Source organism: Schistocerca nitens, chromosome 7 (genome assembly GCF_023898315.1).
Source record: "Schistocerca nitens isolate TAMUIC-IGC-003100 chromosome 7, iqSchNite1.1, whole genome shotgun sequence".
Lineage (NCBI taxonomy): Eukaryota > Metazoa > Arthropoda > Insecta > Orthoptera > Acrididae > Schistocerca > Schistocerca nitens.
Window position 1 is genome coordinate 44,313,764 of NC_064620.1, and position 26,030 is coordinate 44,339,793.

General features: G+C 39.5%; 1 protein-coding gene across 1 annotated transcript in view; it reads left to right on the forward strand.

Annotated features, from left to right (window-relative positions):
* LOC126195465 (dynein axonemal heavy chain 1-like) overlaps positions 1-26,030 on the forward strand; it is a 963,710-nt gene that overhangs the window by 925,569 nt on the left and 12,111 nt on the right. The window contains exon 61 of the mRNA XM_049934091.1: positions 14,838-15,106. Coding sequence (XP_049790048.1) covers positions 14,838-15,106 — 269 coding nt within the window. The remainder of the gene's footprint in view (positions 1-14,837; positions 15,107-26,030) is intronic.

The window sequence follows — 26,030 nt, forward strand, 5'->3', positions numbered from 1 at the left end:
CATGCCTCCCTCCTCAGTCCAAATTTTCATTTATCACTTCAGTCTGCGTACATACAACATAGATGTTCGAGACCTGAAAAGTTTCATCCTTTTATTGATTTTGCTCCTGCATCTTGTGAAACAGAGCCAATGTACATTGACACTCTACATGCACTTAACACTCATCAGCCAGAACATTATATAAACCTGTCCAGGTGATTGCAGATCACCTGGTGAGGGATGACTGCTAGTCAGACACATGCAGAGTGCTTGTATTGTCAGAGAACATGCAGTTCATGTATAGAATAGAGAAGACGTGTGATCTATCTGAGTTTGACTGAGGGTAGATTGTGGTGGCCGGGAGGCTCAGCACAACTTGTCAGGTGTTCAAGGAGTGCTGTGGTGAGTGTCTTCAACATATGGCAAAAACATATCAAGACATCTTGGGGTTGGGCAGCCACCCTTATTCTAGAAGTAGGACCAACATGTGGTGAAACCAGACCAAGTAGTCTTGGGATTGGGTGGCCACCCTCGTTACAGATGTTGAATGTCATAGGCTGGGCAGACTGGTAAGCAGAACAGGCAGTGAACTGTGGCAGAACTAACATCAGACTTTAATGTTGTGTGGAGTGCAATTTGTCTGAGCACCCAGTGCACCGAACACTTCGAACGATGGGCCTCTGCAGCCAATGATGCTTGCATTTATAAATGTTAATACTGTGACATCGGCAACTGTGACTGAAATGCGCACGTGACCATCGGCACTGGATATTGAAACAATGGCAATGGCAGAGCACTACACGATCTGATGAATCCCACTACCTTCTTCATCGTGCCAGTGGGAGAGCCCGAATCCATCGTCTTCCAGGGGAACAGTTCCTTGACACCTGTACTGTGAGACAGAGACAAGCTTGTGGTGCCTCCATTATGCTCTGGGGAACATTCCCATGGGCATCCATGGGTCCATTGGAGCTTATACAAGAGACCGTGACAGCCAAGGAGTATCACACACTGGTTGCAGACCATGTACACCCCTTCGTGACGATGATGTTTCCTGATGGCAGTGGCATTTTTCGACAAGATAATGCACCGTGTCACAAGGCCAGAAGTGTGATTGAGTGGTTAGAGGAACACAGTGGTGAGTTTCAATTGATGCACTGGCCCCTCTAGTTGCGAGATCTGAACCTGATCGAATACATCTGGGATGTGATTGAATGTTGGCGTCAGAACTCATTGGCCCCCTTAACAGGAATTAGGTGGCTTGTGTGTGCTTATTTCAGTAGTGGTACGAGTCCATTTTTCTTCATATTGAGATACAGAGTCCTAAAGTTAAATGAGCGCTGGGAAATCCGCAGTTAAGATACCAGAAATATTCAAGCATATGGCTTCTTGCTAGAGATGAACCTTTGTTTGGCTCATTAATTTCAGAAGCATTATAGACAGAAAAGTGGAGGTGATGGACTTGGACCACTATTGAAATAAGCCCTTTGTGTTTTCCCCACACTTTTTAAATAACACTCCAGGTAGCCTTTGCTTTATTAGCTGAATTATAAATTTATTCATCATTATGAATTATTTTTGCTGCTCTTATTTTTCTTAGTGTTGTGAAATATTTTTTGTAATATTTTTCTTCTTGTGTTATGGCCTCTGTAGGACCACAGGTAGCCCCTTCGTGGACTGCATTTTCCTCTTCTTCTCTCAGAACCTCTTCATTCTTTATCTTTGTCTCTCCCGCTCTTCTTCCGAGATCGTCAGTGTCCGTTTCTCCTGTCGGCTCCACTGGTGACACTCTAATCTTTTCCTGTATTCTTCTCTGTCATTAATCTCCGGCATATTGGTCGGTGTAGATTTGTTCCCCAAGTTTTCCTTTCCTTCGACCTTGATCCCCAATTCCAACCACTCCTTCCGAAGTTCAACAATCCACTTGGCTCCTGTCTTTCCCCTTGTCCTCCCTGTTGTTTCCCACAATCTCTTCGTCATTCTGTCCATACTCATCCTAACTACATGTCCTGCAAACCTTGCCCTTTTGAGTCTGATTTCCCCAGATATTGTTCTCATGTTCCGGTACAGTTCTTCCATAGGTCTTCGCATCCACCTCTTTTGGGACCTAGTATCTTTCTCTTGTCTTTCTCTAGTTGTTCTGCCCCATTTCTTCCTAGTGTCATCATCTCAGCAGCATATAATACTGCATTCTTCACCATTGCCTTGTAGTGGCTTATCTTTGCCTCTGTTGATATATTCTTTTTATACATATCTCTCTCGTCATGCAGAAGACTGACCTCATCTTCTTTATCCTCTCTGTTATTCTCTCCTTGCTCCTGTTCCTTCCTGTTATAAATTCTCCCAGGTGTTTAAATTTGTCCACCATTTGCACAGTGCCTTCCGGTGTTTCTCAGTCTGCAGTGCTATTTAATGTCTTTGTCTTGTTATAGGTGATCCTCAGTCCCACCTTTCTGGCTACCTTACTTAAGTTGTCGAGTTGTGTCTTTGCATCTTCTTCCATCTCACTTTCTATTGCTATGTCATCTGCAAAGGCTAGGCAGTCCACTTGAGCCCTGTTGTCCTTTTTGTCCCCCACATCGGTCTTTGTTATTCCCATTTCCTCGTTTATTGCTCTCCACTGCCTGATCACTTCGTCCAGTGCTATATTTAACAACAATGGTGACAATCCAAATCCCTGTTTAACACCAGTCTTGATCTCAAATTCTTCTGACAGCGCTCCTCTGAATCTCACCCTTGCTTTTGTGTCTATCAGAATTTCTTTTATGAGTTCTTATGTAGTTCCATCAAGTCCTCCATTCTTCAGGATCCTAACAAGAGTCTGTCTGTCAATGGAGTCATATGCCTTTGTGAAGTCCACGAAGGTTATTACTGTCTTTTTGTTTATTAGAGCCCTATGTTCTATCAGTTGCTTCAGGATAAACATCTGTTCTATACAACCTCTTCCCTTCCTGAATCCCGCTTGGTAGTTGCCAACTGTACTTTCTACCTGTTCTTATACTCTCTTGAGCAATAGTTTTGACAGCACCTTGTATCCGACCTCTAGTAGCGATATTCCTCTGTAGTTGTTTGCATCCCTCTTGTCTCCCTTCTTATGTATTGGTACTAAAGTTGCATTCTTCCAACCTTCTGGCAACTTCTTTGTTCTCCAGATCTGGTGGATTATGTTGGTCATGTTGTCTGTTGCTTTGTTGCCTCCCCACTTTATCATCTCGGCTGTTATACCATCTTCTCCAGTTGCCTTATTATTCTTTAGATCGCTTATGGCATGTGCGACTTCATCCCTGGTTGGAGGGTGTGGCTCTCTCTCTTCTGTGTCAGTTCCCAGTTCCAGCTCTTCTTTACGTGGTTCACAGTTCAGCAGGTCGTGAAAGTGCTCTGCAGAATTCCGACAGTTTTCCTTCGTACTGACAGCCAGCTCCCCTTTCTTATCTCTTATAAACAGTTCTGTACCCTTGTATCCAATCAGACTCTTTTTGAATTTCCCGAAAAAGTGTCTGCTCTTGTTTTTCCTGAAGTTGGTCTCAATCTTGTCCAGTTCCTGCTTCATCTTCTGTCTTCTGGTCCATCTTATTGTTCGGGCTGGTTCCTTTCTTGCTACTAAGAAAACTTCCCATTTTTGTGGGTCCTTCTTGCTACTCCAGTCTCTCCAGGCTTTCCTGCGAGTCTCTACTGCTTCCTCACATTCCTTGTTCCACCACCAGTGCTTCTGTCTCTTTTCTTCCTTTCCCCATAGTTAAGCCTGTTTTGCCATATTTTGGTTCATGTCGTCCCATTCATAGAATGATTCAATTCCTTCCTCATATCTGGATTGATTGTGTCTTAATTTGTCTCTGTCTATCTTTATGTTGTCTGTTCTTCTATTCGTTTGTGGCAGTCTGTCTCTGTTTGGAATCCAAAGGCACTTAACTTCTGTAAGATAGTGATCCGATTCTATTTTTGTGTTCTTCCTGACCTTTGTGTTCATAATCTCTTTAGCATTTGTCCAGCTGGTTGCTATGTGGTCAATTTGGAATTCCCCAAGGCGGGTGCATGGGTTTGCCCATGTCTTTTTCTTACACGTTTTGGCCCTGAAGTGTGTTGTCATCAATCTCATTTTGTGTTCTCGACACAGTTCAATTAGTCTTTCTCCATTTTTGTTTGTCCGCTGGTGTGCAGGGTACTCACCCACTACTCCTTTATGTTGCTTCTCTCTTCCAATCTGTGCATTATAATCTCCTACGAGTATCTTTACATGTCGAAATGGTATGTTTTTCAGTGTATCATCTAGCTCTTCCCAGAAACTATCTGCAACTTTCTTATCTTTCCTGTTCTTGTCATTTGTAGGTGCATGTCCATTTATTATTGTATACAATTTGTTCCCTGCTTGAAATGTCAGTGTTGATATCCTTTCTGGCCTGCTCTTCATTTCAGTTATCCCATCCTCATATCTCTTGTCTACTATGAACCCTGTACCAAAGCACCTAGGTGCGTGCCTTTCCTTTTTGTAATATATACATAATTCATTTTTCGTCTTACATATTTTATGAAGCAGTCTCATTTTCTAACATGAAATGCTTATTCCCCCTGAGATCCAACAATTTTGTTCTAGAATTCCCCCTTATGGTTACAGTTTTCAGTAGAAATGCATTTTGAAGATAATGGATTACTATACCTCTTTACTTCTGTATGCATCCTCTTTGGTTTGAAGCTGGCACAGTACTTACAGTAGAATATCTTTGGCTTCCCTCTGACATCCATGCCTCCATCTTTGCTACCCTCCCTGTTTCCTTTTCCCCTGTTGCTTCATAACCTGGGTTGTGAGTAACTGAATCCACTTTCCCTTCTTCTCCTTTGTCCCCTCTTCCTCCCTGATGAAGGAACAAAGTTCCGAAAGCTAGGATACGTAACTTTTCTGTTCTGTTTTGTGTATCTATTGGCTGTACTGAGCTGAGGTAAGTACTGGCCAGCCCCTCTATCTCTTCGTTAGAATCAGAATATTTTGACAACTTCAGCTATCTACTGTAGATAGCCTCCACAGATGGGAGGCTGTATGGAAGAGACTTTTTGGCACAGGTGACAGTTGTTTGTTTGCTGTGCAGCTGCTGAGCCATATGGCGAAAGACCTGCCTCACACTGCCCTGTTACCCCCTCCTTGCTTCACACGTCTTTCCCTACCTCCTACCCACCTCCACCTACCCAGGAAATTACTTTTGATAATCAATATTCAGTAATCAGTCTCACCACTAGCACTAGCATGTTTGGATGTCTGCATGGTTGTGTGTGTGAATATGTTCTCTTACTAGAAAAAAAGCAAGAACTTGAAAGCTAGTGTTAACTGTTTCCTGTTATGTTTTCCTGTGTGCCACCCAACAGACCTCTATTTCAGACAATTTTAGATACATTGCAGAAAAGTTGGAGATATAGGCTTCCAGTGATAGGTGTTAATATGCCAAAATATGTTTCCCACCACTCACTAAATATGCAAGGTCATACTGTATGAACATTTTCAATTAACAATATTTCATAATTAACAAAGTTTCTGAGTTAGCTGATTAGATCACTGCAACTGTATTAACAAGTACTATGAAATGAGCAATGAACTTCATTTATTTATGAATTTGGAATTACTAAGTACTCACTGTGTACTGGGGTACACTATCATATTGTATTATCATAGTTTAGGAAAAAAATTAGAAAATCTTGGAAGGCTGAAAACATAGCAGATGGTAATGGATACTCAACTTGATTTGTCTCAATATAATTTTTAAATACTATATCAAATCAGTGTAAGCCATCTGCTAAATAAAATTAGGTTATCTATTTTCCAAATCACATAATGTGCATAATACTGTATCACCTCATATAGCATATCAAACTGTAATGGAGAGAGCACCTCACTTTCCTCCGTAAATGCCCAATACAAGTTACGATTGAGCCTCAGTTTGTCTTTAAACTTGTCATGAATTTCACGCTTATAAACTTTCACTATATGTTTTCATACACTTGGCCACTGCTGATCTACTCTTTATCTTCACATTTACATATATAGGGACAAAGGAGAAACATGAATTGATATTCAGTATGATTTACTTACATGTTATGTTTAAATCTCTCTTTGACATAATCAAAAAGGCTAATTATAACTTCTGTATGTTGATGTAACCACTGTATTATTTGAAGTTTGCTTGTAATAGGTGGTTCATTATCCAAAAGGATGTTAAGTTTGCCCTCAAGTTATTGTATACTTGAATCTTCCACATTTTCTACTGTTTTTGCAATTGTATTTGATACAGAGCATGCTAACATTGAATTGTGACTCTCTGGTATAATAGGCTTTGTCTGAAAACGAATAAAATGAAAAGTGTTGCTCCACATGTGGTCTGACACATTGATTTGCATGTCTGATCTCATACAACAGAGTGCATAATGTTACTGCATATGTAAGTATTGGATGGTACCTTACACTTAAGTTACAATTTTGTCATTTGTAAACAACAGTGTAACGAAAAGGGTAGATTGCTACTCACCATATAAAGGAAACATTGAGTCACAGGCAGGTACAACAGGAAGACTGTTATATGTCTGAGCTTTCTCCCAAACGGTCATCTTCTAAAGTAGGAAACACACACACACACATTTTCATGCTTGTGCAGCTCTCACACACATGACCATTATCTCTCATCCATGACAGTCGTCATGGGTGTTGTGATGAGGCAAGCTGGGATAATTTTAATTCCCTTCTTGTTTTGCCATCTGCCTCCTTAAATTTGTTTTGTTACTTTTAACTATTTACCATTAGAATATGCATGTTTAATCTACATTTTCACATAAGAGAAAGGTTGGCCCTCAGTTTTAAAGTATATAACACCAGATCTAATTTTGTGCTTAGTTTTATGTAGGTAATTGATGTTCTAATTTATTTTGACTACTCCTAGTTAGTATCTTTCATTACAGGGTGAAATCAGTAATTGTTTCATAACTTAAAGTCTATTGTTGACTTACAAACAAATATAAATTCCATAATAATTATAAGCATTTGGAAGACGAGATACTAGTAATCTGAAAGTATCTATTTGGCTCTATTCGAAAACATGTTATCAAAACCAGCCCCAAATAAATTCCAAAGTAATTAACAGTTTTCTCAAAAATATTGTTTGCATAATGATATTGATTAATTTGAAATAAATTGGCTTAACTCTTGCAGTAGAAGAAACTGTTAAAAAGACCAATTATTTCGATGTATTCAGTTAATTTAATGAGTTAAGTTTTAATTGTAATTTCTGTAAATTTAACTTTGAACAATGTGTAGTTTTGGCACTTATTATTGTGATGATATATAAGGGCCCGATTTTCACGAGACAGTCAGTCCACAGCTGAGTTTCAGATGAGTAATCTGTGTTGGCTAGAACAACAGCAATGCTTCAAATTAACAGTGTAATAAATGTTAAACAATTAGGCTGTGTGTTAAAACAGTGACAGTCTCTGCTCCATATGTACCTTTCTATTCTTCAAGAACTGTGAACTTTGTGGTTATGTTTTTACTGATCATAGATGCTCAACAGAAAACTATTGTAGCAGTATGTGGAGGTTCACCTGCAAACTATTAATGAGGCTTATGGAAAGTTTAAACAACAGTCCACTCGCCATACATACATAGCTGTGGATTATTGGGGGGTTGTGTAAACAGTGAAAGTAAAAGACTGTGCATTGCTACTGTGCATATGTCGGCTACATTATTTACAGTAGTCAGTGTCCAAATTAGAAACCCCGTTTTTCAGCCAGTGTAGCAATGCAGTGCATTGACACCGAGGACAACAAACGAAGAAGATAAAGCAGACAGAATTGCTACTGTGTGTGAGTTGTGCTTGTGTGAATATGTATTTCCAACTTTAGAAGAAGTCCTTTTAGGTGAAAGCTTAGAAGTATAGCAGTCTTTCCATTGTGCCTGTCTGTGACTCAGCATCTCGTCTAGACAGTGAGCAGCAATCTGTCCTTTTCATAATACAGGGTGTCCCAAAAAGAATGACCCAATTTTAAATAGAATTATTTATTAGGAAGAAGGGCTTAACACCAACAAATTGCTTACTAACTTACTCAGAAAAGACAGAAGTTTATAAAAATCCATCATAAATGTTCAATATGTCCTCCATTGGCTGCATGGACAACATCTAGCTTGGCTGCATGGACAACATCTAGCCGATAACCGAATTCATCCCAAACTGAGTGTAAGGTGTCTTCTGTCACTGAAGCTACAGCAGCTGATATTCTGGTTTTTAGTTCATAAATGTCACAAGGTAAGGGAGGGACGTAAACACATTGTTTAACATATCCCCGCAGGAAGAAATCACATGGTGTTAAGTCAGGGGACCCAGGAGGTCAAGAGTGTAAAGCCTGGTCTCACAGTCCTGTACGCCCTATCCTACGATAAGGCATGTAGGCATTGAGGAAACTGCGCATATTGTTGTGCCAGTGTGGTGGTGCTCCATCTTGCTGATAGATGAAATTGTCAGAGTCAAGTTGTGGGAATAACCCGTTCTGTAGCATTTCAAGATATGATTGTTCTGTTACAGTTTCTTCCTCAAAAAAATAAGGTCCATAAACCTTGCTTTGCGAAACAGCACAAAAAACATTCACTTTTGGGGAATCACGTTTGTGTTTAATTGTTTCATGAGGATTTTCGAGCCCCCATATACGCACGTTATGACTGTGAACCTTACCGCTAATATGGAAAGTTGTCTCATTGCTCAATATCAACCTTGACATAAAAGTGTCATCTTCCATGTCCTCCAGAATAGAATTACTAATATCCACTTGCTTCAGTTTGTCAGTATCTCTAAGAGCTCGTACCGGTTGTAATCAGTATGGTTTAAGGGCTAGCACAATGCATAGACTTGTGGGGGCTCCGCTCAAATGCTCGTCGGATTTGTTCCATTGTTTGTTCAGGAATGTGTGGCCGGCCAGGACTTTTCCCTTTACAGAGGCACCCTGTTTCTTCAAACTGTTTATATCACCATCAAATGTTCTTTGGTGATGGTGCTTTAGCACGAAATCAAATATGAAATGCCCGCTGAACTGTGGTCACAGATTGAGTACGACTAAATTCAGTAACACAATATGCCTTCTGTTACATGGACGCGATATTGCGTGAGACTGGCTGCATGCTCCAAGTCAGCACTCGTAGCGACATCTAGAAGATTTTTTCTGAAACTCTAGACCATGATGGGTACATCTAGCACTGTTTCAGTTACCTAGTGACATTTGTCTCAATATCATTACAAGTTAAAATCGGGTCATTCTTTTTGGGACACCCTGTATTGTCATTATTCCATTCTGGGTTTTCCATTGTTTGATTTTGTCATTCATTATGCTTTCAAGGGAATTTGAGGATATGGGACCTGGATGAACTGAAAGAACCAGAGATTGTAGAGAGCTTCAGGTAGAGCATTAGGGAACAATTGACAAGAATGGGGGAAAGAAATACAGTAGAAGAAGTAGTGAAGGCAGCAGAGGATCAAGTAGGTAAAAAGACGAGGGCTAGTAGAAATCCTTGGGTAACAGAAGAAATATTGAATTTAAGTGATGACAGGATAAAATATAAAAATGTAGTAAATGAAGTAGGCAAAAAGGAATACAAACGTCTCAAAAATGAGATCGACAGGAAGTGCAAAATGGCTAAGCAGGAATGGCTAGAGAAAAAATGTAAGGATGTAGAGGCTTATCTCACTAGGGGTAAGATAGACACTGCCTACAGGAAAATTAAAGAGACCTTTGGAGAAAAGAGAGCCACTTGTACGAATATCAAGAGCTCAGATGGAAACCCAGTTCAAAGCAAAGAAGGGAAAGCAGAAAGGTGGAAGGAGTATATAGAGGGTCTATACAAGGGCGAGGTACTTGAGGGCAATATTATGGAAATGGAAGAGGATGTAGATGAAGATGAAATGGGAGATATGATACTGCGTGGAGAGTTTGACAGAGCACTGAAAGACCGAAGTTGAAACAAGGCCCTGGGAGTAGACAACATTCCATTAGAACTACTGACGGCCTTGGGAGAGCCAGTCCTGACAAAACTCTACCATCTGGTGAGCAAGATGTATGAGACATGCGAAATTCCCTCAGATTTCAAGAAGAATATATTAATTCCAATTCCAAAACAGCAGGTGTCGACAGATGTGAAAATTACCGAACTATCAGTTTAATAAGTCACAGCTGCCAAATACTAACACAAATTCTTTACAGATGACTGGAAAAACTGGTAGAAGCCGACCTCGGGGAAGATCAGTTTGGATTCCGTAGAAATGTTGGAACACGTGAGGCAATGCTGACTCTACGACTTATCTTAGAAGAAAGATTTAGGAAAGGCAAACTAAGTTTCTAGCATTTGTAGACTTAGAGAAAGCTTTTGACAATGTTGACTGGAATACTCTTTCAAATTCTGAAGGTGGCAGGGGTAAAATACAGGGAGCGAAAGGCTATTTACAATTTGTACAGAAACCAGATGGCAGTTATAAGAGTCAAGCGACATGAAAGGGAAGCAGTGGTTGGAAAGGGAGTGAGACAGGGTTGTAGCCTATACTCGATGTTATTCAATCTGTATATTAAGCAAGCAGTAAAGGAAACAAAAGAAAAATTCGGAGTAGGTATTAAAATCCATGGAGAAGAAATAAAAACTTTGAGGTTTGCCAATGACATTGTAATTCTGTCAGAGACAGCAAAGGACCTGGAAGAGCAGCTGAACGGAATGGACAGTGTCTTGAAAGGAGGATATAAGATGAACATCAACAAAAGCAAAATGAGGATAATGGAATGTAGTCAAATTAAATAGGGTGATGCTGTGGGAATTAGATCAGGAAATGAGACACTTAAAGTAGTAAAGGAGTTTTGCTATTTGGGGAGCAAAATAACTGATGATGGTCAAAGTAGAGAGGATATAAAATGTAGACTGTCAATGGCAAGGAAAGTGTTTCTGAAGAAGAGAAATGTGTTAACATCGAGTATAGATTTAAGTGTCAGGAAGTCGTTTCTTCGGTTCTGAAAGTATTTGTATGGAGTGTAGCCATGTATGGAAGTGAAATGTGGTCGATAAATAGTTTAGACGAGAAGAGAATAGAAGCTTTCAAAATGTGGTGCTACAGAAAAATGCTGAAGGTTAGATGGGGAGATCACATAACTAATGAGGAGGTATTGAATAGAATTGGAGAGAAAAGAAATTTGTGGCACAACTTGACTAGGAGAAGGGATCGGCTGGTGGGGCATATTCTGAGGCATGAAGGCATCACCAATTTAGTATTGGAGGGCAGTGTGGAGGCTAAAAATCGTAGAGGGAGGCCAAGAGATGAGTACACTAATCAGATTCAGAAGGATGTAGGTTGCAGTGGGTACTGGGAGATGAAGAAGCTTACACATGATAGAGTAGCTTGGAGAGCTGCATCAAACCGGTCTCAGGACTGAAGACCACAACAACAACATGCTTTTAAGATCTTTAGACTGTTATAAATATTATTTATTTTACTTTTCTGTAGTTGCGATGTTATGTAGATGCTTGATAAGGATGGCTGAGTTGAAATTGAGAAATAGCACAACAAATAAAAAGTAAATTTATATCCTACAGTGGGTTATGTTTATTTTTACAAGTTGAAATGTATTGTCCAGGAACTTGCTAACCTAACAGTATGAGAGTACAGGAGTATTAAATTACACTTTTCATTGCTGGGGCAATGCAGTGAACAACAGCACATAACAGGGAAAGAGATAAATGTTGGCAAGCAGAGGAATCTGCAACAAGGATTTTTGGTACCCGGCCTCAGTTACAAGACTAACATAAGGCAGATACCTTCAGATACATTAACTTCCAAGTCTAACTGGCAACAGACTCACCTCCACTGTCATCAACAGAAGAATAACCATGCCACCAGCTCATCTAAAGGATTTTTTAGCATCAGGTGTAAAGGGAAAGGCACCACCAAGATAAGTGAAAACAAATGCCTAACAGTGTTTCACCAAAACATTCAAGCCATAAAGAACAAAGCACAACAGCTAGAAGTAGAATTGGAAAAGTTTGATAGCCAAATTTTTTGTATCACTGAACACGGTGCAAAGGGAAGGAAATTGAACACATTGCATTAGCCTCATTTGACCTTGCATGTTACTATAGCAGAATCTCAATGAATGGTGGAGGTTCATGTATCTATGTAAAAAAAGGTATGCCATTTAAAGTTAGATATGATCTTTTAGATCTAGGTGAGGACAAACATTTCGAAATTTCCGCTGTTGAAATAATAGGACCTGGCATAGCAAAAAAATTAGTCATATTTTGTGTGTACCGCTCTCCCAGTGGAGACATTGATATATTCTTCTCAAAACTGAATCAAAGCTTAGACAAGGTCTCTGGACCAAAAGCAAATGTAATTATCTGTGGTGACTTAAACATTAATATGATGAAGCCTGATAAGGCTAGCAACATATATGTGAATATTCTAAGCTGTTATGGAATATCCTCCCTTGTTAATTGTCCAACTAGAATAACGAAAGAATCCTCCTCATCTATAGATCATGTAGCTACAGATATTGATAGTAAAAAATGTCATATTGTTGTCCAAAACCTGGGCCTATCAGACCACCTCTGCCAGATCTTAAAAACTAACATTCATGTAGAAACTCCTCCTAAACTTTGTACATACAAAAGAATGTTTTCCAAATCAGCCCTGTATCAGTTTAAATCCCAGCTAGAATATGAAGATTGGAGGGAAGTCTATGCAGAAACCAATGCAAGTCAGAAATTTATCAAGTTCATGTCAATTTTTAAACTCAGATTTGAAGAGATGTTTCCCAAAACTCTTTATCAAATTAAAACTACAAAGAGAAATCAATGGGTGACTACAGGCATCAAAAAATCCTCAGAAACTCTTAGATATCTCAACTCCATAAAAAATAATCAGTCTAACCCGGAATTTCTGCAATTCTACAAAAAGTACAGGAAAATATACAGAAAGGTGTTGCTAGCCGCAAAAAACTTTCAAACAACAAAATATTACTTGAAGCTGAAAACAAGAGCAAAGCAGCCTGGAACATCGTCAAACAGGAAACATCTAACTCTGCTAAAAAGGACCTCAATTCACATATTAAAAACAAAGATGTACCAGTAGGTAACCCTAAAAAATTAGCTGATTTTGTAAACTCATATTTCAGTAGTATTGCAAAAAAATTACAGCAGAAATTTCCAGATATGTATGATTTACCTACTCAGAACCAGCCAACAAACTCAATGGTGCTCTTGCCAACTACAGAAAGGGAAGTGGCACTAGTAGTACACCAACTAAAAAATAAATCTTGATGAAATCCCAGTCTGCGTAATTAAAGATTGTATAGACTCCATAAAGGGCCCATTAACAGACATAATTAAAGAATCTTTCGAATCTGGATACTTTCCGGAGTACCTAAAACAAGCAAAAGTTATACCTATCCTTAAAAACGGAGATGTGGAAAATGTAGAGAACTACTGGCCGATCTCTATACTGTCTATCATTTCTAAAATAATAGAAATACTAGTCAAAAAGAGACTGCTAAATTACCTGAATAAATATAATCTTCTTTCCAATGACCAATTTGGTTTTAGGCCTGGAAAAGGCACACAATCTGCTATAGCACAGTTCACTAAAGTAATTTTAGGAGCTCTGGACAAAGGTGAAAATGTAAGTGGTATCTTTTTAGACTTGTCCAAGGCCTTTGATACAGTTGACCACAAAATCTTACTTCATAAATTAGGGCAAATAGGAATAAGAGGTGTGACAAAGAAGTGGTTCAAATCATACTTGGAAAACAGAGTTCAACGATTTGAGATATCACAAGTTTCAAAAAATTCCCTTATAAAACACCAGTCTGACCCAGAAAATGTGAATATAGGCGTCCCACAGGGAAGTGTATTAGGCCCAATATTGTTTCTTATATACATTAACGACTTCCCACAAAGTATCAGACATGGAGAAAAAATACTTTTTGCTGATGACAGCAACATAGTAATAACAGGTGAAAATCCAACACAACTGTCAGAAAGAGCAAACGAGGCTCTCAATGATGTCCACAACTGGTCATTAAAAAATAAAGTAACCCTAAATGTAAAGAAAACTAACTATATTAACTTCCAATTGAACAAAAAACACAATGCCACTAGAATAAAAGTTAATAACAATGAATTAGAATGTGTAACAAGTACCAAATTCTTAGGGATGAATATAGACAGTATATTTTATAATGGGATAAAACTGTATAACAAATTACCACAAGAAATTAAAGAAATAAATGAGCCCCTCACTTTCAGACAAAAGCTTAAAACCTTTTTAGTAAGTAAAAGTTGTTATACTGTAAAAGAATATTTAACATAGGTGTAGATTATTAGCAACATATGACATTATCACCAAAATATTACGTAATTATAAATGTGTGTATGACTAGTTATAAAAACTACACAAAATATGAGAAACCTGTTTCATTGTAAATGTAAATGTGTGCTCATGTGTTGTAAACTGACGACATCCATACAATATTTATTGTTCCACAGATGAATAAATAAATAAATAAAATGACCAGTACCAAAAGGATACCAAATAAATATATACAATATTTATAAACTTTACAGGCTGTTGTGAATGTAATTGAAGTTACTGGGAAAGTGTGTGCAGTATTTCATCATATTTCTTTTTGCTATGCTTTTCTGTTAATTTACATTCTATTTATTTTTTATTCAGCTAATATCATTTATAGTTAACAGCTATACTTCTTGTCTTGTTCTGATTAATTATTACTTGTCATGTAAATAACTCCTATTATTCTTCACAAGAAGCTAATGTATGAGTTCATATAACCTGTATGAAATCCTACAGTTGCCTGCAGATGCACTACTTGCAGACTATGTTGATTACATTCGTACGTTACCACTGAATGATGATCCTGCACTTTTCGGGCTTCATGCAAATGCGGATATCAGCTATGCACAAAGTGAGACATACAGCTGCCTAGCAACATTGCTAGCTCTCCAGCCTCGTGTGGTTGGAGGGGAAGCACAGAGCCAAGAGGAAGTAACTTCGTCCAGTGCCAGAGCAGTACTGCAGCAAGTTCCACAGCCTTTCAATCTGTCTCATGTATCAGAAAAGTAAGTAAACAAGAAAAATTTATGAGTTGTGTTTCTAAGTCTTACTCTTGAGAGACTGTTTCCGTCAATCTGAGGAACATTACGGAACTCTTTTTACTAACATGTCCTGACAATAAAAGACCTGAGATATTTCATGCCATAGCTTGAAAGAATGAAAAATACTTTTTGATGTGTACTTTGCAGAAATAGCATTGATCACATATAGAGATGAAATTTATTGTATGTGAAATACTTCATTTCATGGTAATTTATTAAGTAATTATTGATTACAAAGAAAATATGAAGATACTTCGCAGGCAATAAGCGTGAACATTGCTTTTTCTCACATATAGTGAGAATTGCTCAGTCCATAACATCAAAATTAGTTAGAAGGATTTCTGAGTTTGGTTTACTAGTAATTTTAAAATCATACATTAACATTTACGTACTTATAGGTTTTAACATTCCATCTCATGTAACATATCCAAAAATAACAACAATACAACCTCATTATAACAGCTGTTGCATTATTACAGACCAGTACAACAGCACCACATGTCAACAACGGAAGTAGAAATGTTAAGTTATAAAACTGCACTTCCATCAAAATATGTATACATTGCTGTGCAAAACTTAAGGAATGGGTAGATAAAGTACATAACATATTGACAACTCAGTGGAAATGAGTGAAAGTGTGGGAGCATGTTGCCAGAGGTCTCCTAGTCATGCTCAGAAAGCCAGATGTCACATGCCATGAGATCAGCACAACTATGACACCAATTAGGCCTGGTCCCGCAACACAGGTAATTGAACTAATAGCAAAAGACGGTGTGTGTCAGTCAGGGAACAGTTGTGGTGGACTCTGGTGGTGTTCTTCACTACAATATGGCCTGGATCCAACATCTGGATGGCATCCCATGGGGAAGAATTGCCGAGAAACTGGAAGGAGGATGAGGTGTGATGGCTGTAGGAAAGGAAGTATTGCTCATGGCATTGTTTCATGTGCATGGGGAGTCATCCAAACTGCAGGCACTGCTGCGTGAAGGAGAGGAGGTGGTAGACCATGGTCAGCTACAGTAGCAGATGATCATGACATTGTGCAACAGGCAAGAAGGTACCCATGTCAAACAGTCAGTGCAGTGGCATCCACATTTAACAGGACAGCAAGGCACACAATCTCACATTCCACAGTGGCTTGTCAGCTGCATGTGAGTAATGTTGACCAGTACCTTGTGTTCAGTTTGGCATCTGCACATCAGCAGCACCATTTGCATTGTTGCCAAGAGCATAAGTTCTGGATCAACTATGGGTGGCCCACTTGCTTTTCTGAGATGAGGGCAGAGTCAGTGTGGGTAGTTATTCTGGATGTATCCTGATATGGTGAAAGGTGGGAACATGTAACGCACCAGTAACATTATTCTAAGTGATCAGGGTGTTCTGATGTTGGGAGGCGTAATACTGCATGGGTGCACTGACCTACAAATCTTCAAAAATGGTACACTAACTACCAAATGTTACTGTGACATTGTACTCCATACCCCTGTGTTTCTTTTCAGGGGTGCATTCAGTTCTGACTTTATTTTTATGGATTACGATGTGCAACCACATTGAACAGTGCAAGTGGAGGAGCTCTTGGAATGAGAGGATATTCATTGAATGCACTGACCTGATGATCATTCATTGACTTAAATCCCATTAACATATGTTGGATGCATTAAGGAGACATATTGCAGCACATCTGCATACACCAATGACCATTCAGTAGTTATCACCTTTGCATTGGTGGAGGAGTGGAACACCCTACCATAAGAACATCTTACAAACCCTTTGGCCAGCATGGGAGCATGTTGCAGAACATGCATTTGCATCCGTGGTGTTAACACACCCTATTAAGAACAATGTCCCACCTTTCATTATGTCCAGGGAACCATCATAAAAGACAGTGACTTCAGTGTAATTATTGTTTTTGAATCAGAGTGTCATTTTCCTTCATCTCATTGCATATGTCTTACAGGTACCTTCTTGTACTATACAAAATATTACAGCTGTTCTTTCATATATGGTGTGATTTTCATTGCACTATGTTACTTGGCAGACACATAATGTGGAAGTTACTTTCGTCCTTAAGTTTTACACAGAATCACTTTTTTCTGACCTTTAATTTACACTAATGTAGAAAAGCAAATAAAGGACATACAAAATCTTATACTGATGCAAATAAAATATTTGTAAATATCATCATACTGGCAAAACAACTGTGATTTGGCATTTTATATGCACATTACAAAAATCCTTATCTTCAGTCAACACATGGTGTAAGTAATTGTTCTTGATAACATCATTACCTATTCTCATATTGTCAATGCAGAATGGTCAGATATGGTATATGGGTTTGAAGAAAAACTATTATTTTGCTCACATCCTTATTATATTGAGACAAATAGGTAGGATGTTACACAACTGATGCAAATCAGAAGAATAAAAATGGAAACTAGAGTCATGTAGCTCATGGCCCTGTTTTCCAAAGCAAATAACTCACAAAGACTGTGAGTGTTTGACAAGATAATTAGTAATTTAAAAGACACCATGTGACAATTATATACAGACTACTAGTAAACAAGCACATAAATTTTTCTAAATTAATTTTATTGTTATGGAGTGAACAGTTCCCAACATGTGTGGGAAAGGCAATGTTTTATGTATTGTCTGCAAAGTGTGTATAAAAACTGATAATCCAAAAATACATCCATAATCATGAATGCAACAAGTTTCATAATTGCTGTAAAAATTTCATAAACAAAATTCTGCTATACTGGAAACCATTGACACGAAAACATCATGAACTATATTCTGGCAAGTAGCTCATTGGAAAAAAAAGTCCCTTGATATATTCAATGTCATCAAACTTTACAGTTAAATGAAAGATAACAATGGCAGTAAAAGATATATTTGACAGATTGAATAGACAATTTACGAAATGATGCAGCACAGGAAATGAAAATGGGGAGCCATGCCAGATGACTTGAAGGGGAAACAAAAAATGTGTAAGAAAATGAAATGCCTACAGCCATTTTTATGATCTTATTTATTGTGTAGCTACCAGTTTCAGCACTTCAGTATGCCATCTTCAGGCCTTAGTTGATGCTAAAGAGGTTATCACGATCTGCACATATGCTGCATCAGTGGCCAACGTGACTGGTTTACACAGACTATCTGTAACTGTGATGTCAGCATCAACTGTTGGAGTTGGCAGCGCAACCTAAGGGCCATGTTTATCCAGCATGGTGACTGGTCCAACACATTCCAGTGGGTGCTGCTGGGTGTCCACATGGTGCATACCTACTAGCTGAGATTGTATATGGTGAGACACTGTCCCTCCCTGGTGATTAGTCTTTTCCAACCATCCCCCTGTGCCAACCTTTGATTAATAGTGTTTGGTGTCACATTGCCAACCTTCCTGTCCACCCACCCCTCCCATCATACCCTTCCTAAAATTTTTGTATCCAGCGACATGTGACCAAGTCATGCCGCGTGATGATACTGTCCATGCCGCTGTACAGCCCCCATTCTTGGGCCCACATAGAGTTCTCCAATGCATCCCCAACACGTGTGCTGTATATTAAGCCAGTCATGGTCTCTATCAGCAATTGAAACCTGCCTGGTATCTCATCCACGAGCCCCCTGATACAGGCTCTACCATCACGGTGGCTTGCCCCCCTACTCCCAGCCCTCCCACTCCTTTGACTTCGTCCCTTCCTTTCCAGACACTATTCCACATCTGCTGCTTTCACCGAGAGGATCTTAGCCTCACATGATTGCATGGTCTCACCTGAGTCCCTGGTACATCATTTATAGGTAGTTCTCACCTTACCTAATAATGTCAACTCTGCACACACATTTCACCGATGATGGCCACCTGGCCATCTCCAGTACTTGTCCTCCCCCTCCAGACAGCAAGCTCCTCGCAGACCCACCCGAAGCACACATACAGGGGGATACATCTTCCCCGCATCCCCCTCAAATGCTGTGACTCCCAGTCTTATCTCTCTCGGTTCATGACAGCAGTTAATTTCATTCTGTGACTGAGGTGTGTTATGTCATGTATCCTTGTATACATAGAGTTTCTATAAAATAAAGTATTTTGTGTACTCTGTAGCCGTGTGTTGTCTAACACACACTATCACTACATGCTGGAGTGCCACACAACTATTAGTTTTACTCAGTTTTTTATCCTCCTAGCTTTCTGATTTTCCAAACCAGTCTGGACACATATTTTTAATTCACTAAATTCTGCCTATGTGAAATGCACAAACAAAAAAATCAAATCAGTACTTACCATTGTTACAAAATTTATTAAAACTCTGTTACTTAACATTAATTTTACATGGTTTTTTCATTTGGCATTACATTCTAGCTTTCTGTTTATTAATAATGACATGTCAATCTTTTAAAATCAAACCCTTTTTGTCATAATTTGTTGTTTTTAGTTTAATTGTGGTATTTTATGAAATTTTCTTCTGTTGTTAAGCCAAAACATTTGCGAACATACATTGAAAATTATTTTACCAAGTTTTATTCATAATTAAATTTGATTTTTACTAGAAGTGTTTGTTTTCATCGAAATATAACTAAACAAGCATTACCTAACAATGTATCACATTTTGTGAGTCAGGCTTCAGGAGACCCAGAGGTACTGACTGACCACCCTGTCATCCTTAGACAGTAGGCATCATTGCTTGTAGATATGGAGGGGCATGTTGTCAGCACACCACTCTTCTGGTTGTTGTCAGTTTTCCTGACCTGAACAGCCACTTCTCACTCAAGTAGCTCTTCTATTGGGCTCACAAGGCCTAAGTGCCCCTCATTTGCCAACTGCGCTTGATAAACACGGATGGTTACCCATCCAAGTGCTAGCCAAGCCTGACAGCACTTAACTTTGGTGATCTAATGGGAACCGGTGCTACCACTGTGGTTTGCATAATTATTATTTGACATAATACAGTTTCTTTGTATCACGTAATAAGTTTTAATCATGTATGGACAGTTATCAAATAGTTTGTAATATGTCGGTATCAGTTCATTAGTTTCCTGTTTTGTCAGTTACAGCTCTTAGAGTCTAGTTGGACAAGTATGGGCAGGTAATAGTGTGCTTTTGTTTGAAGCAAAGCATACCACTAACCAGTCACAGTGAGTGAACCTAAGAGACAAAATCACATCATCAGTGGGACAGATAGTTGACTGTGGGCTTACAGTAGGCACACTGTACTCTATAGGACATACAGGATCTGTCACTAATTGTCCACTTGCCCATAAGTGTTGTGTCTGTGGTAGGATAGGCACCCTGTATAGGGGAGACGGAACCAGGGATAACTCTGGGTATTATATCCATCCCCCAATTCAACACATTTGTTGTGCCATCTTCTGCCGAAACAGAACCTAAGCCAGGGAGGCTCACTTCACCTGTTTTAAAACCTGCTGTGTCAAAAAGGGACTGATAACCTCACAGTTTAGTCCTTCAACCACCAACCAACCAATCAAACTAGCAACCAACCAGCTAACTATATGGTGCCACGAGGAAGTAAACACAAAATGGCAATGGCCTATTAATCATCAGTACTTCAGACATTTGCAAAATAATGGCACCCTTTACAGAATTGCCAGCAAGGAATGGGAAGGAAAATCAGGTGTACCTAATGTGCATGCCTAGAGCCTCATTCAAAATGTTGAAGAGGCTGCTCTGGCAGTGGCTGAGGGAAAAGGGTGCAGCTAACTGCAGAATGTTGTGTGCAGTGTGTAACACTCCCATTTTATGGTATCGGGATCTGATAGCAGCCCAAATAATAATTAATTAATGTGACCGTGTACCTAATGGGGCTGGCAATCGGAATGGACTACTGCGGAGTTGTTACATTCCATTTTGTCCTTCCCAAATGCTGTAATAATGAAATGTCTGGTGGCAAGAAGAACAACAACACAGCTTCACTAATCAAGACCTATATTCGTCTCAAAAACACAAGAAAAAGGAGACAGCCACTGCCTTCGTCATACATGTTTAATTACGGCTAATCTCAGCACAGGCTTCTTTGTTATTCATAATCGTCACACGCTAAATGCAATCACTGCAATCCAACACTGCAATCCAAATGATGCCGGTGCGGTAGATGTGAAACCACAAATATCGGCACAGAAATATCACTGATCACTCTCGTAATTATACTCTTTCACTTTCCCGTATTATTCTAACACAAAGGGGATAAACCACGGCGATGGCCACTCCCTTTGTCGGTAAGCCTTTTATCACAGCAACCGGCCTCCGCACGGCTCGGCCCGCAACCCGGAACTGACTTCAACTCTACACTCGCTCTCGCAACCCGACACTATCGATTGTTTGCCCTGTCGACCTGTGCCGAGTGCAAACTTATAGTAAGGGCCTACAGACCCCTTACATCCCCGCCCTCGAAAACTTCTTTGGAGCCTCTGGCGTGAAAGAATCGGCAAGGGAATTAGACATTACTACATCTGAACAAAACACATAATGTAAATAATTAATGAAATTACAATTCACCAAATAATCCCTCGACTCCGGTAGTGGGCTGCCTCCACAATAATTTCTACAAAAGGTTATTACATCTCATAAACATGGCATTATCTAAATTACAATTTTTTTATCAAGCAGCAATAGTCCTCTATAGTCCAATATTGAATGAAACACACAACATACAATCAAAAATTATTACTTAAACACATGACATATGAATTATTATACTATAAATTAGTTGTTACAGGTTTTATACCCATTCTCAGATAATCGTCGATATGAAATATGCAATTCTAATTATAATACATCAGAAAACACAATGTAAATAAACATCTTCCTTTTTCATATGTCCGTTTAACAACTAAATGTCCTAAATACATCTTAGTAGGTTTATTCGGGTCCTTGTAGCTCTCACTCTTGACCGGACCTCACCTGGAGTGTCATTCAGTTTTCCGGTTCCTCCACCTCTTCCTCTATAATCGGACGAATGATTAAAATGATTCCTTGGGTCATTACTTCCCCCTCGGTTTTGATCACTAGCTTGACTGTGTTCCTGTGATCGAACAGATTCCAACTGTTCCAGTATTTCCATCAAGGCCTCCCTATCTTTAATTAGGCTCCCGGATACTGTTTCTTGCATTCTCTGATTCAATCTTCTTTTTATCGCAGATATCATTACGTCATCACTCAGGGGTTGTTCCAAGCTCTCGTTCAATTCCCACAAATGTTCGGCAAACTCTCTCAACGTTCCTCTCCATGTACTAAGTGACTTGCGGTGGAGTAGGTCCTCAATTGCTGCACACTGATGACTTTTGGACCAGTATTTCTTCAAGAATTCCTCTTCAAACTGATCATAACTAGTAGTCCCTTCCTTCTTCCTGACTCCCCAAGTGAAGGCCTCACCTTCCATTCTATCTATTGCAAATTGGATTTTGTCTGAGTCTTTAAGATGTGCTGGGAAAACTCCTTTTAACCATTTCATAAATATCATTGGGTGCAACCCTCCTTTCGGTCTAAATTTTTGCCCTGTATTATTTTGGACGTACCGATTATCACTGCTCATCAAGGTAACGACTCTACCTTCCCCAACGGTTAAAGTGGCATTGCTAATTCGTTTATCAATTTCTTCTGTCTTGCTCTCCAATTGCTGCACTCCCTGTTGTAATTGTCTGACCTCCATTGCAATCCTCTTGTTATCCTCTTCTCGTTGCACGGCTATAGCATTTCTCAGATTGACAGCTAGTTGGTTTTGCCGATCTCCTATCCCCTTAACCGCATCATTGCATTGTTTCTGCATCTGCGTCACCTCAGCAATTCGATGATTGCAATTTGTCTCCACTTCTTTGATTCTTTCTCCCAATTCGGCTTTCGTTTCTTCAATATCGTCTTCTATCTTTGTTGTTAACTTTCCTTCCATCTTCTCCACGTCTCCCTGGACTTGGTCTATGCTCTTCTGTAACTTCCTCTCTCTCTCTCGTCGATGTCCATCTTCAGTCGTTCTTGTAACTCTTGCATTTCCTTCTTCAGATTACATTCCATCTTCATTTGCGATGTTTTGATCTCTTGTAAACCTCTCTCTAATGATTCTTGGGCTATTCTTCCCTCTTCTCTAGTTTCTTGTAAACCTTTCTCTAATGATGCATTATTTTCTTGTAAAACCTTTAGTTATTCTCTTGTTTCTTGTAAATCCTTCTCTAATGATTTTCGGAAATCTTCCTTTAGTGATGCGTTGTTTTCTTGTAAACTTTTCTCTAATGATGCGTTATTTTCTTGTAAACCCTTCTCTAATGATTCGTTAGTCTTCTTTATCAAGTCTACCAACATCGACCACCTATCGGCATCCTCTGAAACTGGCCTAGCTCTCGTCGTTTGTCCCGGTGTTTCGGGATAACTAGTTGAATGTGCTGATGGGCTTCCTAATGACAATCCATAATCACTGATTCCCGAATCATCTCTGTCTTCTTGTCCTATCCCTTTCCTTTCAACTACTGCCTCATAAACCTGCTTATCTTCAGTAGACATGTTTGGTTTATTTTTAATGCACAGGCAAGTAACACAAAATAACCTCTAGTAACCCAAAACACTCCTAATTACCATGAAACTAATCAAACAGCACCTGCAGTATTTTCAGTTAATCCCAAATTGATACAATATGCGTAAGTACTGAACATAATGACTCTCAAAACCTAATAACTTCAAATATCAATTCTCGCATACACAGCTTATGTAAAATGTTCCAAACAAGATAAATCACACCACTCATAAAATCTATAAATGTAAAATTCCCAAAAACAATGACCATATCTGTATAATTACCATTTAGACAGCGCAGTATGCATAAATAAGTATGCTATATTTCAGAGTATGTTTCGCAAACTTTTCAGAAATTACTGTAATTGGGCACTTTTCCTAATGTGAAATTACGTTTACCATTGTTTATTTACCGCGAAAACAGTACACTGCAATTTAATGTTATGTCAACCAGTCGTCTTCACTCACCAACTGACGTTACCACGAGTCGCGATGTTTTGACGTTTGAAGTGGGCGTGGCGCTGTACTACCGCTGGAGCTGCGTGAAGTCACGCTGAAGATCTGGGGCGAGTCGTCGTAGTTCTCCGTCGGCCGCTCTGTGGCGCTGCAGGCGGGCGTAGTTTGTAGTTCGGCCGCTAGATGCCGGGTCGGCGCTCGGTGTCTCGAAGTCGCGCTGAAGACGGTCGGTGTAGTGCGTCTGTGCTTGAACTACTCCTTGCACAGGTATTTGGGATGACGTGTGAAATCACCTCGCAGATCGAAGCTCTTTGGCGCAACTGCTACACGGGTCTGCGTGACGTCACTCAACAATTGCGTCGCCACAATAAATTGTCGTCTGCATAACAGTTTATGGGTCCACATGAAGCTGTCCAATTTTCACTATTCAAAAAGCAATTTCAGTCAAAATACTACTATTAAACACTTCTGTAAAAGCTTTAGTGACGAATTCTTAGTTCGTTTTGCTATAGTAATGTTCACACGTGTCTTTCTTTAGTGTCCACTTTTCACAGTTTTTCGCGCGGATTTACGCATTTGCACATTATAACACAGTTTATTGACACTATTATTCTTATCTAATATGGCAAGGAAAAAGTTTAGTCACAATCGTAAGATATTACTACTTCGTATTGTTCAAAACGCACTGTTTCTTGTCGTGATTTTAAAGTTTATGCTCTGTCCCGATCCAACATTGAAAAATATTTTCTCACGTTAAGCAAGATAAAATTACCTATTGTTCTTTACGATTCGTCTGAAAATTGCACTTGTCCTTTCACGGTAAGCCAAGGGTGTAACACTCCCATTTTATGGTATCCCGCTTGATCGGGATCTGATAGCAGCCCAAATAATAATTAATTAATGTGACCGTGTACCTAATGGGGCTGGCAATCGGAATGGACTACTGCGGAGTTGTTACATTCCATTTTGTCCTTCCCAAATGCTGTAATAATGAAATGTCTGGTGGCAAGAAGAACAACAACACAGCTTCACTAATCAAGACCTATATTCGTCTCAAAAACATAAGAAAAAGGGGACAGCCACTGCCTTCGTCATACATGTTTAACTACGGCTAATCTCAGCACAGGCTTCTTCGTTATTCATCATTGTCACACGCAAATTTAATCACTGTAATCCAACACTGCAATTCAACACTGCAATCCAAATGATGCCAGCGCGGTAGACGCGAAACCAAATAAATATCGTCACAAAAATATCACTGATCACTCTCGTAATTATACTTTTTCACTTTCCCGTATTATTCTAACACAAAGGGGTTAAACCGCGGCGATGGCCACTCCCTTTGTCGGTACAGCCTTGCATCACATCGACAGGCCTCCACACGGCACGGCCCGCAACCAGGGAACTGACTCAACTCACACTCGCTCTCGCAACCCGACACTATCGATTGTTTGCCCTGTCGACCTGTGCCGAGTGCAAACTTATAGTAAGGGCCTACGGACCCCCTACAAGTGGGACAAACAATTCCTGTTGTCTGGGCTCTGAGGTCATGCTTTAGTTATTTCAGCAGCTGCCAGACAAGGTTGAGTGTGCCAACCCGGCTCACAAGGTTACAACAAAAACTGACAACCTACAGCAATGTCCACAGAACTGATTGTGGCCCTATGGTTCTGAGTTGAGTGGAAGGACTGAACCAGAGACTTTGAAGATTCTGTGACAAGCTAGGCTGTGAGTTCGTGGACTTCTGTCATAGGTCTGAGAGCTGTACAATCCCCCTAAATAGTACAGTTGTACACTAAACATCAGAGATTACTACCCATATGTGGGTCGCACACAAGGGTTTCGTAGATTAGGGACACTCCAGTCAGTCTGTAGGGGACCTGGATGTGCAGTATAAGGAAATGACACTACAGGTAAGAG